Source organism: Phaseolus vulgaris, chromosome 7 (assembly GCF_000499845.2).
Source record: "Phaseolus vulgaris cultivar G19833 chromosome 7, P. vulgaris v2.0, whole genome shotgun sequence".
Classification (NCBI taxonomy): domain Eukaryota; kingdom Viridiplantae; phylum Streptophyta; class Magnoliopsida; order Fabales; family Fabaceae; genus Phaseolus; species Phaseolus vulgaris.
In genome coordinates this window covers 623,555-639,595 of record NC_023753.2, presented here as the reverse complement: position 1 = coordinate 639,595, position 16,041 = coordinate 623,555, and the positions used below count along the sequence as shown (strand labels likewise).

Here is a 16,041-nt window from a genome sequence, read left to right as displayed (position 1 = left end):
ACCGGGCCTATGAGACGAGGTTCATAGGATTTTCTTAGTTTGTAATTTTTTGTTTTGTCTCATAAAAGACTTAACATTTCTGGTCGATTCTTTTGTAATTCTCTGTTAAGTTATGAGATAGGTTTGTGTAATCGACTTGGGATTTTCAACAAACAAAGTTTTAGCTTGAAAGTGGATAGTACAATGTTATGAATTTCATTTTCAGAATAATCTCATTCTCTACTCTTAATAATTTGGTTAGGAACTAAAAGCAACTATCTTCTGTAGACAAGGTTTAAATAAATATCCATGATAACCATGAGTGTTTCTAAAATTAGTGCTGGTGAATGAAGCTATCTTTCACCAAAGTTACTTTTGAATTGAAAGACAATGTGTGAAGAATACAAAATAAGAAAAGCTATTTTTCAATTCCCTATCCGCCCCTCCGAGGTTCAACCCTCTCATGATCTTCACAAACTGAGGTTCTAGATGCAGACACTGAGTAGAGTCCTACTTCGCTTGCAGTCTTCTTTGAAGATAACACTTGCTGAGACTTCTTGCAGTGTGCAATTGCTCCCTGGATTGAATTTTCTATCTCTGAATTTGTACTGCTGCACCTTTTCAGCAGCTGCCGCGCTTGGCTTCCATATGATTTGTTTGAGAATGAAAATGAAGTTGAGCCAGACATAGATGAAGATGATGATGATGACTTGTTCCCTGATAGCATTTTGATGCCTACCGAGAATGACCTTCTGTGCTGGTTATTTTCATCCTCACTTGTCTTTTCTTTGTAGCTTCTCATGGCAGAATTAGAGGACTGATATCTGTCCCTGTGAATTTGTCCATATGGGTTTTTCTTTGCCACTTGCACATGCTTGTTCAAAACTTCCCTGGCTTTTGAAACCGATCCTTCATCTGCAACTTTGGTTGAGGTTGCATAGGTTTCATATGAGCAACCAGATTTTCCAAACCAAGACTTGAGATAAGCCCTTGAAGCCTTCAACTTTGAACCTAGTGAAGATTGCTTCAGTTTCTTTGTCCATGACTTCTTCTGGTTTTCAACAACAAATCCACCACTTGTATCTGTTGGGTAGGCAAGGTTGCAATACTCTTCAGGGTTTAGTTCTCTGCTAACTTGGCAAGAATCTGATGGAGAGATGTTGCAGGATTCAAATGGGGTGCCTGCAGTTGGTGTTGTGTAGGTAGTGGCTAGAGGAGTGCTAAAGAACTCCTCAAAGATATCATCTTCTTTGTCAAAAGGAGAGGTGGATTTTTCAAGGAGTTTTTCAACCATTTGTAACCTAGGGGGGAGGTGAAGAGGGAGGAGCTTTCCTTTGTAGAAAAGCTCATCAGCTGGTGAGGTTGTTGTTTCTTTCTCTTGAACAATGGAGGACATTTGGAACTCAAATTCTCTAGGCTGTGGATAGGATTGAGAATGGCAGAAGAAGTTGGAGTATGAGTTGACTTCCATGTCAATGTAATCATCATCTGCAGGATCACATGCTAAGAGTGTTGTAGCCATTGCTACTTCTCAGGTTCACTACTCTTGTATTTTGGACTTCTCTCTATCAGGGGATAGCAGCTAATGGTAGCTGAGGTTTTATTATGGAAAAATGAAGAGTGGTACTTGTACTGCTTTTGAAAGTGCATAGAATGATATATTCAAAAAGCAGTATCATGGAATTAGTGGTATTCTAATCTTGTTGCTTTTTATTTTTTATTTCATGTCTTGTCAATATTGAAGGATGTCAAATGTAAAATTAGGACCTGATTGGTTTTCTTATGGGGAGAAGCACTGACCCACCCAACATAACCATTGTGGCTTATTTCTAATTGGGATTGCTACTTTTATACTTCTTTTGCTGCCAATGGTAACTAGCATGACATGATTTAAATTATTTTGTTTCCACGAGAAATTAATAATGCAGAGAAATTGTCCAAAAACTGCAGTGTGTCTCACTGCAGGTTAGTTACTTGCTTAGTGCTGTTGGCATGATGAAGTCTTGCACAATGGGAAGCTAGAACCAAGATATTACATGATGATTGAAGCCATTGATTTGATTACTTTTAATCAAAACAAACATCTTAATTAAAAACCAGTGAATTGCAATGTTTTTTCTTGTTATGCAGAAGGGTATGCTTGAATGATATTAATATTTTAACTTGGCCTTTGTTTAGAAATTGGAGGACTAAAACTGAAAGAAAAGTACAACACCAGAATCTCCTGGCAGCAGTAACTACAGTATTTGTCCTTGACTCTCATACTGTGACTAAAGTCAGTTATGGGTACTTTTGTCTCTGGAAAGCTAGTCTGAAATTGAAAGAGTCTATTTTGGAACCTTGTATAACACTACATATTTCCCACGTCAACTAGAGATTAGAGATTTCATCGTGACAAACTCATCTCGTAAACTGGTTTTATAAGGTTGAGTTAGGCTTAAAGTTCATTTCTCACGTGATAAGCCAGTTTTATGAGATTGACTTAGGCTTAAAATCCACTTTTCACCTGATAAACTAGTTTTATGAGATTGATTTAGATTTAAAATCTACATCTTAATACATACAAGCAAATTGGGTTTCTGAACAAGACATGTCTGAGGGCATGCACTTTGGCATTCATATTAGTACTTAACTACTTATCATTGTGCTGTGCACCAAAATGAACATGATTAGGAAAGATGAATACCTTACATTTTAGCACTTTTAACTGGATTCCTGCCTTTGTTTTAACGCACTTTAGTGAATAATTGCACACGGGGAAAGCCCTGCCAAACCTTTTGGTTTGGTGTACACGGATGCAAAACATGGGCATCTTTTTCATTGATTTGAAATTATTCGTGTCTTCTTTAACTACACCACTTTTATGTTTATTAATTTCACTTTGAAAAATGAAGTTCTATCGTAAGTGAATAAAGTATTATAGTAAATGCACACACTGATCAAGAATGAGTAGAGAAAGAAGCAACACATGACCCGACAAGCAATGGTGGGAGAAGAGACTGAGGCCGGAATGCCTGCAAAGCTCGAGAGTGTGTTTGTCATCATCTTTTAACACACTCCTACCTACTTTTGAGTTTACCATCCTTTTCCCTTTTCCATTTTTTAGTCCAAACAAAACAAGAACCTCCTAACTTTTCCTCTTTTTTCCCCCAATTTGCAACTTCTTTCGTTGCCAACTCGCTAAAAAAACACAACCAAATTGTTGGTTCTTTCTGTCGATGCAGGACCTATGCTAATGGCCACCTTACTTTCATGCCCAGTTTGTCGCCAAGTTTGGTTGTCAAGCATCTTCATTTATTTTCTCAAACCTACTTATAGATTATAATATGATGTCAACATGGATTAAAACTGCATCTCTATCAGGAAAAATAAATAAAAAACACTACTTTGTTTTTGTTACTAGAAGGGATCAGATTTGAAAAAAAATGCCAAAATTTCCTTGTTAAGCCAATAATTTTCTTTGTCGTAACATCCATCTCAAGACTAATAATACACTTGGCGCATTTATCCCACGTGGATAGATTCATGAATTGTTTTTAGAATCACTTTACAAGATTGATTAGCAGCTACAAAATTTAAGTTCCATCCCTTAGAATGTTAGGTACAGAGTCATTGGCAAAAAATTCCACCTATACTAGAAGACAAAGGTTCTTGGAACATAAGCTACATTCTAGTGAAGGTTTATTTGAATATAAACTCATTAAATATAGAAAGAAAGAAAAGGCAAGAAAAAGATTAAAAAAAAAAATCAAATTTTCAATGTTTATTTTGAAGAGAAATTAGAAGGAAATACACTTTTTGGTAACTACCACTTAGCAAAGAAAAAACACTCCAAAAAAGGGAAGAACACTTGTTATATTTCTTATTTTATTTTATAAATATTTTATAATAAAAATAATAAACAACTCTGTTAAAAAGGGAGGAACACTTTGAATATCTCTTATTTCACTTTTTTATTTCTATCTAAAAATTCTTATTTGTTTTCTCTGATCCAAACATGCCATAAATATAGATAGTTCAAAGATAAATGCTAACACACTTTTTTAACACTATTGTCAACTAAAATTTGTTAGAGAAGACTAAAAATTGCATACATAACTCATAATTTTGCAATTTTCAACCAATAGAAGAATGACAGTAGAATAGGATAGGATGACATTAGAATTTCTCCAGTCATTCGATTTAACGGTTCTATTCATAACCATACTAATTGTTTCAAATAACTGTGACTGGTCTGCATGTTACATACTCATTAATTTACAGAAGAATCAAGAAATTATGCTCTAATGTTTACAAATTAAAAGATATCTGGATCCAAACTGAGGCTTCATTAAGAGCCGACCCATGCTTTCAAATTTATGATACTTGAACTTGCCTCCTTATAAAAATACAACAGCAAGCTTAATTACTCATAAATAAGATTGACCTAACTAGAAGCCAATTCTTTTTCAAGCTCATCAAATTCCCAATCACCAATTTCTTCTGCTGAATAATCTTGACTAACCTTCCCAAACTCAGATTCCAGCTGAGCTAACTCAGCTTCATGGTCTAATACCTGGTCAGCCTTAACTGAAGATGATTTTGGCTCTTCATCTGTCTCTGGCTTTGAAAGCTCTGCACCATGAGCTGGTGCAGAAAGTGAAGGAGTACCATCCAACTTCTCAGAAGGTGGAGTTTCAACCTTTGCAGGACTCTCTATATCAAGAATTGGTCTCTCAATAGACTCAAATTTAGTTCGTAACTTTTCAATGGCATCAAACAGCTCTTTAACTCTCCCTTCATCATTCCTGGATTGGTGAGACCAACAAGTGAAAAGGAAATAATTTAGTACAAGGTGTCTGATGCAACGATAATCTTCTATTCATGGAAACGGCATTTATTACAACATCTTGCATATCAATAAATGATAAAATGTTTTCACACGAAGAGAACAAAATGGTTTGTAAAAGGTGAGTTTGGGTGAAAACCGGTTACAAAAATTCCAACTTTCTGCTGGATTAAGACAAATTTATTTTGAACTTGTATAAAAAAAAAAACTGTTCAATTCTCAAGTTAATAAAGCAGCCCAATAAAGTTATATAGAAAGAAAATACAGAACCTGGAAACTTTCCCATGCTGAGCGTAAAACTGCTGTTTCATATTATCCACTACACTGAAGGTGGTAATGATCTGAAACAACGAAAGAAAACCATCAACAAATCCGAGCAAATCATAAGCACTACTCCATTGCTTTGGCCATGGACAAAACATACAGCATACAACATATATTGGGAGATCAAACTTATTTAAGCAGAAAGCAAGGACTAGCAGCAGCCAACAGCATTGATAGTCTTATCCTATTAGGTAAAGTCAGTTGGAATTGGATACCCTGTAGTTCATTTTAAAACTGCAGGTTGTGCAGTTCAAGATCTCACCATTAAAATGTTTAAGCTCTTTTATTAAAAAAAAGCAAATACAGTTTAAAACTCGTGGGTTATTGGATAGAAGTGGACAAGGTGCAGTTCATTTTTAAACTGCCGAAGATCTGCCTTCAAAGTAAGTTACATGGATTGCATGTTGCCATTAGAGTTAAAAAACCAAATTCACACTTGCACAATCCAAAACAATAGATAAGTAAAACTGCTAGATGAACAAGCCAGTGATTTCAAATTATGCTAGGTTGCATATATACCTTGGCTTCGTAGGTCAAATATTCCTCCTCAAGATTTTTCCTTGGACTTAATACTTCTGAATCCTCAGTATCTGAACTGGATGTCATCTTTAACCTGTATCCTCAACAAAATCAGAGAAAATAGATAAACAAAATAACACATGGACAAATGAAAATACCAATCATTTGATTACCAGCTCATTTATTGAAGATAATCTAATTTTTTGTGTTAACGAGGTGAAAATATTGCACTCAAAGAAATATACAATCGAACACCCTTAAAAGGTATTTACCTCTGATTTAAATTCTTGAGGTTCACGACAAATGTTCCAATATGGTTAATAGAAGGCTCTAACTCTTTCTGCACACAACATAGCAGGTCATACTACCAATGGGAAAAACCAGGAGGGAAGTAAAAAGGAGTCTGTCATTATACATCCATTATTTGAATCAGCAAAGCGTAACAAGTACCTGATAAGCAGTAAGAAGTTGAATGGCCAAGTTCACAAAGTAGTCCTCATGTCTCCCCAATTCATCACTTTAAAAAAGTAAGGATTAGTGAAAATAATAATTCGTGAAAAATAAAGAACAAAAGCAGAATAACTATAATTTATAGATTTCTTGTTGAAGGATATAGTAGTATATGTGAAATTGGTCTATTTTACAGGCAACGAAACATTTATCATTACTCAAATTCAGTTCCATACTTGACCTGCTTGTCGTTAGTTTCTGCATTTGACCGCTGAAGAACCCAAGTATCTTCCAGAAAATTAATCCAGGTTTTGATAACATCTGCTTCAACCTTACATGAGCTAATGGCTTTTGAAAATTCATCTTCCTATCGATCAAGGTCAAACCAAAATTTCAGACAACTAGATGCTGAGAGTCACACTATTCAGGAATGTTTATTTAAGGATACGTAAAATTGAAAAATAGAACTTCGAACCTTTATCTTCAGGTGCTCAACTATCTGATTGTTTGCTTCCTCAAACTGGTCTCTCTCTTCCCTCACATTCCATAGCCGTGCTTGAGCAGCAGCCAAAGAAGTGTTAACCTACCTCAGATGCCAGATTTCAATTATTTATAAATTAGTTAAGAAAGGCATCATCACTCCTCCAACAACATCCCATATATTAAAGTTGGAGTCATTTTAACAATATAATAAGCAAACTACCATTTATTGCTATTAGCAGAAAACTCAAAGAACAAAATTCACATTCAATGTCCAAAGAATCTTACATATGCAGGCAATACAAGGTTTCTCGACAAATATCAATCCATAATCCACAAGGATATAAAAGAGACAACAAGATTGCATGACCAGCACATTGCATGAGTAGAAATGAAGAAAATAATAAATAAACCCATTTTGTCAAGCAAATATCATTTACAACAAGTCTCCCCACCACCACAAGAAAAAAGTGGAATATCATACCTTTTTCAATTCAGCTTCAAGATCTTCTTTTTTACGCTGTAGTTCAGATATCTCTGCTGTCAGTTCCTGAAATTGAGGAAGAAAGAAAAATCAGTTGTCCCCCTACAACAGATGGAAGACTTAGTACTCACAGGCAGATGTTATTTTTCAATTATGGTCTTCGCTCCTATGCATGCACACAAGGAAATGGATCGTCTCACTACAAACTTAATCAACTACACATCCCCCAAAATAACAGTAAACCAAATGAAGGGTATATATATATATATATAAAACCTTCCATATCATATATAAATGTATTAAAAAAGAACAAATACAAAAAACAAACCCTAATCGGTGCATATATATCCCCAATTATGTATTGAAGTCTACTTATGAATGCAAATTACACATTCTGGAAATCTCTTCTGGTATAAACTATGAAGAAAATTGAAATGATGATAAAGGAAGCTACATATAAACTTCACATGCTAATGCAATAAAGCCTTTATCAGTGTTGATCATATTGTCCATACATTATTTCTGTTAAAAATTCCACATCGACTAAAAATATGGTCAAATTATAGTATATAAGTAGATACAAATCTTACAAGTCGATTTTGTGAAATTGAGTTAGACTAAAAGTCTACTTTCTAAGATGGTATTAGAATCTATCCTAGCAAGGTTTGTTGAGTTTATCATGCATCCGCTATTGTATTAGCCACAAATATCTAATCTCATGCTCGAGAGGTCCAGTCCTCCCGGTGTGAGAGAGTGTATTAGATATCTCACACACTTAAGTATATAAGTATGAGCAAATCTCACTTTACATACCGGTTTTATGAAGTTGAGTTAAGCTTAAAGACCATTTTCTAAGAATTTTAATATATCAACAAATTGAATCTAGAACAACAGCATAGATAAGTACATGTACAACCATGAAATCCCCATTTGAAATATAATACATTCCAAAGCAAATACAGACAATGAACATAGTGATGCCCGTTGAACTTTTAACTAGCTTCTCCTTTTCACTAGCTTCCCGGTTTGAAAAATAATATATTCCAAAGCAAATACATTACCTTCTCCTTTTCACTAGCTTCACCATCTTTAGCTACTCGAACTTTTAATGCTTCCTCTTTTTGTACTCTGTAAAATTAGAGAGAACTATTGTTTAGTGCTCATTAACTTAAGCAGAATATTGAATAACAAAAAACGCAGTTAATCAGTGACATCATCTACAAAGGCTAAACAATGAACTAAAAGTGTAGGCAGAAGGTAGAATATTCATTAAATTTGCTCCTTTGCAGGTACTTAAGAAATATATGATTGAACAAACATTCAGTGCCAACCAATCATTGAATTTCTAGAATAAGCCTGTTCATTTTTAGCCCACCAGTTCTCTTATATTCCTCCTCCCCAAATTACAGGCCAGTCTCACACCTATATCCCAAAATATGCAGGCAGCACAATTCAACATACATGAGCTCAAATACCCAAATTTTCGCTTACAGTAAACATTCCAAATATTTTGATAATCTTGTTAAGATTTGATAGTGGACTACAGCAGCATTCCATTGCTTTAAAATTCAGAATCAATCAATTTCAATTTTGTATACACATATTTCTTCAATTATTTCCAATCAGGATCTTCAAATTGGTTATTCAGTAGGGTCTGAAACATGTTTTATGGATAGTGGGCTTTTATTATTTACCTCATGTGATGTCCTCTGTTTGAATTTCTATTTGTGTTTTGTAATTTCTAGTGGCTGATCATTATTTAAATAGGTCATAGATTCGTAGAACACTCAGTCCCCAAGTTTGACAGGTACTATATAACTGAGGCAGCCAACTATATGCAGTAGTGATGACGACGACACTGATGAACAACATTACTTAGAGCAATATCCTTGCCACCAGATTGTTTTTATTTTATGTGTCTATCTGTTGTGTGACTCATGGGACTCGTCCATCAGCATTTAGTGATATACTCTGATGTCCTAATTTGTATCCATAACTGTTACCCAGCTGAATACCTGAAATTCAGTCCATCCAAACAGACAAATCCTAAACCACCGTCCTACAAATTTGCCTATATAACCGACCAATGTCTGATTCCTGAGGCAAAAGTTTGCCAGAAATGTTCAATAATGAGAAAATTACAATGCAATAACTGCCCATTTATTATTCAACAGGGATACTTACAAAATTTTAAAACCTTTAATTAGAAGTATGAGATCATATTGTAAGTAAATGAAATGATTTTACTAACCGAAATACTAATTTCTATATTTTAATAGAAATTGATAGAATAAAATAATCATAAATTAGAGTGAAATTTGTAAAATAAAAAATAAGGAGAAATATACAAGGAATAAAAAGCATTCTTCAGTAGTCTTTTTCCAACATTATTACATATTTCCTTACCTTCAAAGTAAAATCTTTTAACAATGAATCCTTTCTTACCAAAACCATTGTCAAATATAGCTTTTTAAAATCAAAGTTGGCTCCTCTAAAGTAAAAAGATGTTTTTTACAGGATAAGCACACTTACAGTTGTTGACAAAGAAATTAGTTGAGATTGCAATAAAAATCAAGTAAACAAACTTTAAGGCAGTGACAATCTTGATAATCAATGGTTATTAGGGTATCCTCTAAAGTACACTCCACTCACTTTTGAGGAGTCAAATCCTGGTAGGATCTATTATCAGGGACAGAGGAGAAAAAAGGTCAAACAACAGATTTTCTCTTCATTGTAGGACTTAAAGCGACTACCATGGTTCATATCAAGCTCAAGCAGAAAGTTTCTCACAAGATTTTAAGAGCACAAAAGTTTCATTAGATAATAGAATCTGGATGCCACGATGCAGTGTTCTTATAGCTAGCAAGAAATAGACAAACAGCACACCCTGTTCCTAAGTGAAGACAGTGTACTGACACTTTATATGACATACTATGAACTTGTAGAAGCATAAAACTGCTCGATTGTAAAACATTGACTAATAAGTTATGAATGATACCTCATTCCACCACCACTACAATTTCTAAATGGATGGACATACTTCTGGCATATTTGAGCCCACTTACAAATAAAACAGATTTATTGATCGGAAACTGAAAATAAAAGCTATTGTTTTAAAAACAAAATGCTAAATAAAATACTTTCAACAAAACCTATTTCTCTGGTGAGTATAGCAAATATGAATTCAGATGAGAAAGAATAAAGACAAGAATATAAGAGATGATAATAATTTGACAGGACACCTGTTTTCTAAAATACGCTTTTCAGCTTTTACAGCAGAGTTGGCAAGAGATTCCGTCAAAACCTTCAGCTTATCAACCTACTTAAAAACACAAAAGTATGTATAGAAAACAATAAAAATATATTACCAAAAAAATATGGGGAAAATAATAGAAAGAAGGCCAGATACCAAGGAACTACATTCAATCAGAACACTCCAATAAGACTGAGAACATTTCAGAGCAGAATAACCCCAAATGTAAGTTCTACTTCTACCAGTTCATTCACACTAAAAAATAGTTAGATCCAAACTAGGACACCTGGTAGTTGTATTGTTTTGAAAAATTTGAATACAACCTGATAACAAAATGTAGAGGGTGAGGGGACAATTAAAACTAAACATGATAACATAGAGAGTCATGATAACATAGAGAATAATGTTTACTTTTTTATAATGTCATGTTAATGGAAAGAATAAAATAATTAATAGAATTAAAAATTAACCATAACATTTTGTTCATACGATTCACAACTAGAGAACGGTAATTATGAAATTTAGAAATGCTACAAATCTTTCTAATTTTCTTTTCAATTTCTCTCTGTTTTCTGAGTGATTCATTTTTTATTTTGGTGAACTCAAGGTAAACCATTCCAATTTTAATTGCCATAAAATCAGTTTTTCATACAAGGAAATATAATTTGTACCTCTAGTAAACATTTTTTTATATGATTGACAGACTAGAGAGAAAGGTAATTATGAAAATTAAAAATGCTAAAAATCTTTCTAATTTTTTTTCGGTTTCTCTACTTTTATGAGTGATTCAAAAACTCTTTTTTTTCGGTTTCTCTTCTCAAGGTAAACAATTCCAATTTTAATTGCTACAAAAAAATTAGTTTTTCATACAGGGAAATATAATTTTTACCTCTTGTTTTCCTTTCTCCTACCCTTCCCAAAGAAACTAATAAAGGAAGAAATGTACCTTTTGAGCATGAATTTCAGGAGAGTCTCCATTGCTTAAATTTTTTTTCTTCAGCAATAATGCTTCCAGTCTGGAACAGATTCTAATTTGAGCAAGGGCAATTTTCAAAGCCTGAAAAATGATTGGTTGGTTATAATCCACTCTCTAACACAGAGAGGTCTACGTAAATAAAACAAACAGTAAATTATTATATATAAAACTACATTACATTGCATCACAGTAATTAGAATCTTAAACTTCCACGTGATATGGCTACCTCATACTTCATCATATCATAAGATGAATCACAAATGACTTTGTATCTTACTACACATTAATGAATCTATGCAATCAATACAAATTACAAGATTCGATAATTTGTTTTTCTTTTCTCTTCTTTTTTTCTTTCACAAATTCTCATGAAAGAGAGTGAGAATGCATATAAGCATGAATTGCTAAATGAAAAGGAATTGAAGGAGCGCTTCTAAACTTATCTATATGAATATTCCACTACTTCACCCACTCATTCAATGCATGCACTCTATTTGACCACATCATAGCTCCATTCCCGTTGTCATGATAGTTGGTAAGTAAAACAAAAAAATGCTTAATTATGAAAGCATCACAGTTCAATTAAGAATTAAGCACAGTAAAGCTTCAAAATCCAAAACATTAAATATTTAAAACGATCAAACCTGACATCTGATAAATGTTATGTTCCTGTTGAAGGGTGACGAGTGATGGACAATAGAACTAAGGAATTTACAGTCTAGTAACAAGAAGCAAGAATGCTAGCAGCATCCTTGACTAATAAAACATTATTATTACATGGCATAGTGAGAGGCTGACTCTAAATGTTTCAGATAAGCTTGTTCCATCATCTTATTACTATATTAGTTACTAAAAAAAATCATTATTGGCAACAAATGATTTGGCGGAAGTTATGACAGAAACAAACCTCTAGAGTTGCTGTTGTTTCCTCAGTAGCTTTAAAATCAACTTTGTTTACAGGACCCTGTGAATTTGTTAACTCATTGAGCTTTTTCTTAAGAGTAGAGGCTTCAACATCTAGTCTGCAGTCAATAAGCAAAACGAGACATGACTTGCTGTGTAATATTAGACATTCAATAAGACTATTTCAGATATTATCAATTAAAGCAACTTTAAAATGGAACAGTATTTTATAACTAACATAAAATGATTGACCTATAATAAAGATATAATCAACTACTTAAATGTGGATATATCCAAAAATAGATCAAGATAGCAAAAGCTTAAGCCTGGAAGAACAGAAATGATTGAATTTGGTTTATCTTCTATAGAAGTGAACTTGCCATTTTATTTCATTTTTCTTTGATATTAGTTAAAGGAATATATCAATTAACTTTGTAGAGCTGTAGTGCCTGATTATGCTTACTACATAAATCCAAAGCATCATGACATACATAAAGGATAATGAAATAAAGTTAATAATTGTAAGTTAGTAAATAACAAGGGGAAGACAGAGAGGTCTCACGCTGTGAAATCTTAAAACAATATGCTCCTAGTCAATGCCAATAAATATATATTTCTCAATGTAAAAGACCAAAAACAATCACTTCTATATCCTACTAGGTGATGTGACTACATGAATTGCCAGACGCCATTTGGCTCATTTAAAGACCAAATCTTCAGAAACATGATGACACATTTGAACTTAAGATCCTATCTCAAGACTTAGGTGTCTATCAGAGGTACAAAGAAAATGACAATGGAAACCTATGTCTTCACACTGACCTTGCAACATCAGAATTGAGTTTCAACCCAGTGATGGCACCTTGTGCAAATTGAAGCAATTCCTCTCGCTTCACCTAATGAATGAACAAGGTAAACATATAACAATCTTACTAAATGCATAAAGAAGAAGTAGTAGCCTTACCATTGATTTGTGAAGTCACGACTAAACACCAAAAATACATTTAATCAAAGAGAGAAAACAGAGGAAGCATTTACTACTGACCAATACCTCTGTCCATAGATACAAGGGAAATAAAAATCATCCTTACCAGTACTTCATCTTCATAGCTTGAAAAAGCTGTTGCTAAATCTTGCAGGCTGCTTACTATGGCATCATGAACTTCTTTTCCTCCAGTAAGACAGAGTCTATACAGATAAGGATGAGGAAAGTAAGATTAGACGTATCTTCCGCAAAACTGCAACATTTGAAATTTCTCACAAAGATACAAATGAAATCAAAATTTTAGGCACGAAGACATTCTTTTCACAATAACAATACATTGATCATTAAAACCACACGAAAATTGCAGCAAAGAATTTCATATCCCGGATCAGCTAGATCCAGATGTCATTCGTCAACATAAGATCTAAGATAAGTCATGGCAAAACACAATGAGAGATTCAAATATCAGTATATATAAAAGCAGTAAACTCACCCGAACATCTCCAGGAGAAGGGAAACCTCTTCCTCATCAGGAGCGTGAATAATCTGAGGAATAGAAAAGAGTTAACCCTGCGGTTAACCTCCATTATCAGCAAAAAAAAAACAAATTGACTTATCCAGAATGATATTCTTTTACCAATATAATGAAAATGGTAAAACATAAAGCTGCATACACCAGAGAGAAACTAAGGACGAAAAGGTATGTTCAACTAGATCAAAATATATTTGATAGAATATTATTGGGAAAAACAAAGTCTAGCATGGACTAAATATAGAACCTGAAAAAAGTATATAAATGGGGGACAACTCTCACCTTACAAGACGATTTTGAGGTTGAATTATGCAAAAACCGACATTGTAAAAAATATTCACGAAAAGTTATTTTGTTAAAGTAAAGAAAATTACATTATGTTTAACATTAAATTATTTTTTTAGACATAAAGGGTGCCTCTTTCAATAGTAAATATTAATGCAAACCCACCCACAGTCAAAAAGGGAAAAGAAAACAATATATATATATATAGAACATGGTATTTGTACTGCATGTGTGCACACATCCTTTACAGTCTGAGGCAGTGAATTCAATTCAAGCTTACATCTCAGGCTTTCACCAAGTTAATGTCATGTCTCACTTCAAAAGTACAATTGAAACTAGCTTCTCTTTTTGCACCCTTTTTGCTAAAAGACAGTTTAAAACACTAAAGTTTTATGCTTTACAGAACAAATGATAGATATCTCTGTTATAAAGATACGTACCAATATACCATGGGAAGTTCAGGATATTTATACATGATAATCAACATTAATTGAACATACCATGGATAATGTTATACCCTCCAATGCCTGACTTTGAAGGAAAACATCACGAAAATTTAATGGTTCACCCCCAGCATCAGAATCATAGTAAAGAACCTGAAAAGAAACAATAGAATAACAAACACAAACGGTTAAGGTAAAAGGATGCCATTATGTTCACTATTTTTGAGGAATACATTAACAACATAAAAATTTGGGCATCAACTACCTACTAACAGGGAAAATTTCCTCCTGTAATCTAGTTGGGAAAACAAACAGCAACAGCTTCTGAAGTAGACTAGACTTAGCTAGGGAATGGCATCAATACGCCATAAATCCGGAGGATTGCAAGCAGTGACATCACACTCCTATTAACAAATTTTCTACTATTTTTAAATTCTATGGAAAACTACAAAATCGCTTACTAAGTACCGAGGGGAGACCTACAAAACTTTGTACTTCAAATAATAGACAGTGTATTAGGAAAAGTGTCTTAAAGAGGCAGCATAGTCATCAAAGGTGTGGCCAAATTTCTGCAAAGTATAAAATCAGTCATGGCAAACTACTGTACATATGAAAAACGAAGGTTTCGAATTCAAACCTGAGATGGTCTCCTTGGGTTCTCCTTGGCTTCTTCAACTGCAAGGTGCTGCTCGAGAGTCCTCTCTTTACCTTCAGCCAACGAGGCTTCAAACAACTTCTGAATTTCTTGAAGCACAGCCACCCATCTTCTAAGCAACTCCACTCTCTCAGGTCCCCTGAAAGATATAGCAGCGTCTTCCAACCTCTTAATGGTCTGCGCAACACTTCTGAAATTCCTAGCACCCTGCATAGTGTGCATAACAGAACATAACACGAAATTAAAATTCTCCTATCGGGATTGGAACTACGCACACAAAAGAGGATGGTTATTGATTGGTCTCAGTTTAGTGACTAACATACACACTGATGCATTAATTAAAACGAGAGAAGATAAAAGAGGAATTGATTTACAATGCGATCCTGAAGGATTTTGGCACCCTCGGCGACGGCTTGGCCGGCTTGCTGCACGACGGTGTCGGCGTAGTTCTTGACGGTGCGAGTGAGGTTGTTCTTGTTGCCGACTTCAACGGCTTTGTTCACCGCAGATCTCAGCCACGACATGATTGGTCTCAGCCACTCCGAGTCGGAATTCGGGGATGGAAGAAGGAAGCAACAAGTTTAATTAGGGTTTGGAATGTTAGGAGCGAGAACGAGAAGAAGGTTACGGAGAATCACAATGAACACCGACCATCTCTCTGTGACTCTGTTGTTTGCTTCGTCTCGGTTTTCCAGAGGGTCAAGATTACGAGGCTCAACGACGACGTTTCGATCTTCAATTTTTTTTGAAAAAAATAAGATTTCCACTTTTATTTAGTTCCTAAAAAAAGTGTGGTTGGTTACACTACACAGTTTGGATAGTTTTCTAAAGGCTGCACCCCCTCAAAGTTCTTTTCTCACCCCATCAAATAGGTGAAATAATTAAAATAAGTTAATTAATTTATTTTCATTTTTGAAAACTCTTTTCTAAATATATTTTTGAAAA

At 34.1% G+C, this 16,041-nt stretch overlaps 2 protein-coding genes across 2 annotated transcripts; both read right to left on the bottom strand.

Moving 5' to 3' along the window:
- Positions 1-304: 304 nt before the first annotated feature.
- LOC137828826 (probable membrane-associated kinase regulator 4) lies at positions 305-1,805 on the bottom strand. The gene has a single exon (XM_068635548.1). It carries the CDS (start codon positions 1,499-1,501, stop codon positions 413-415), a length of 1,089 nt encoding a protein of 362 aa, XP_068491649.1. The 5' UTR covers positions 1,502-1,805; the 3' UTR covers positions 305-412.
- Positions 1,806-4,132: 2,327 nt separating this feature from the next.
- On the bottom strand, positions 4,133-15,841 carry LOC137828825 (uncharacterized). The gene is made up of 18 exons (XM_068635547.1): positions 15,471-15,841; positions 15,079-15,303; positions 14,499-14,594; positions 13,675-13,727; positions 13,288-13,384; positions 13,019-13,092; positions 12,201-12,315; positions 11,264-11,374; positions 10,307-10,383; positions 8,126-8,192; positions 7,065-7,130; positions 6,576-6,683; positions 6,337-6,467; positions 6,101-6,167; positions 5,923-5,990; positions 5,651-5,744; positions 5,078-5,148; positions 4,133-4,766 (listed from the first exon to the last, which is right to left on the bottom strand). The coding sequence occupies exons 1-18, from the start codon at positions 15,618-15,620 to the stop codon at positions 4,406-4,408; spliced, it is 2,031 nt and encodes a 676-aa protein (XP_068491648.1). The 5' UTR covers positions 15,621-15,841; the 3' UTR covers positions 4,133-4,405.
- Between the last annotated feature and the right edge of the window lie 200 nt (positions 15,842-16,041).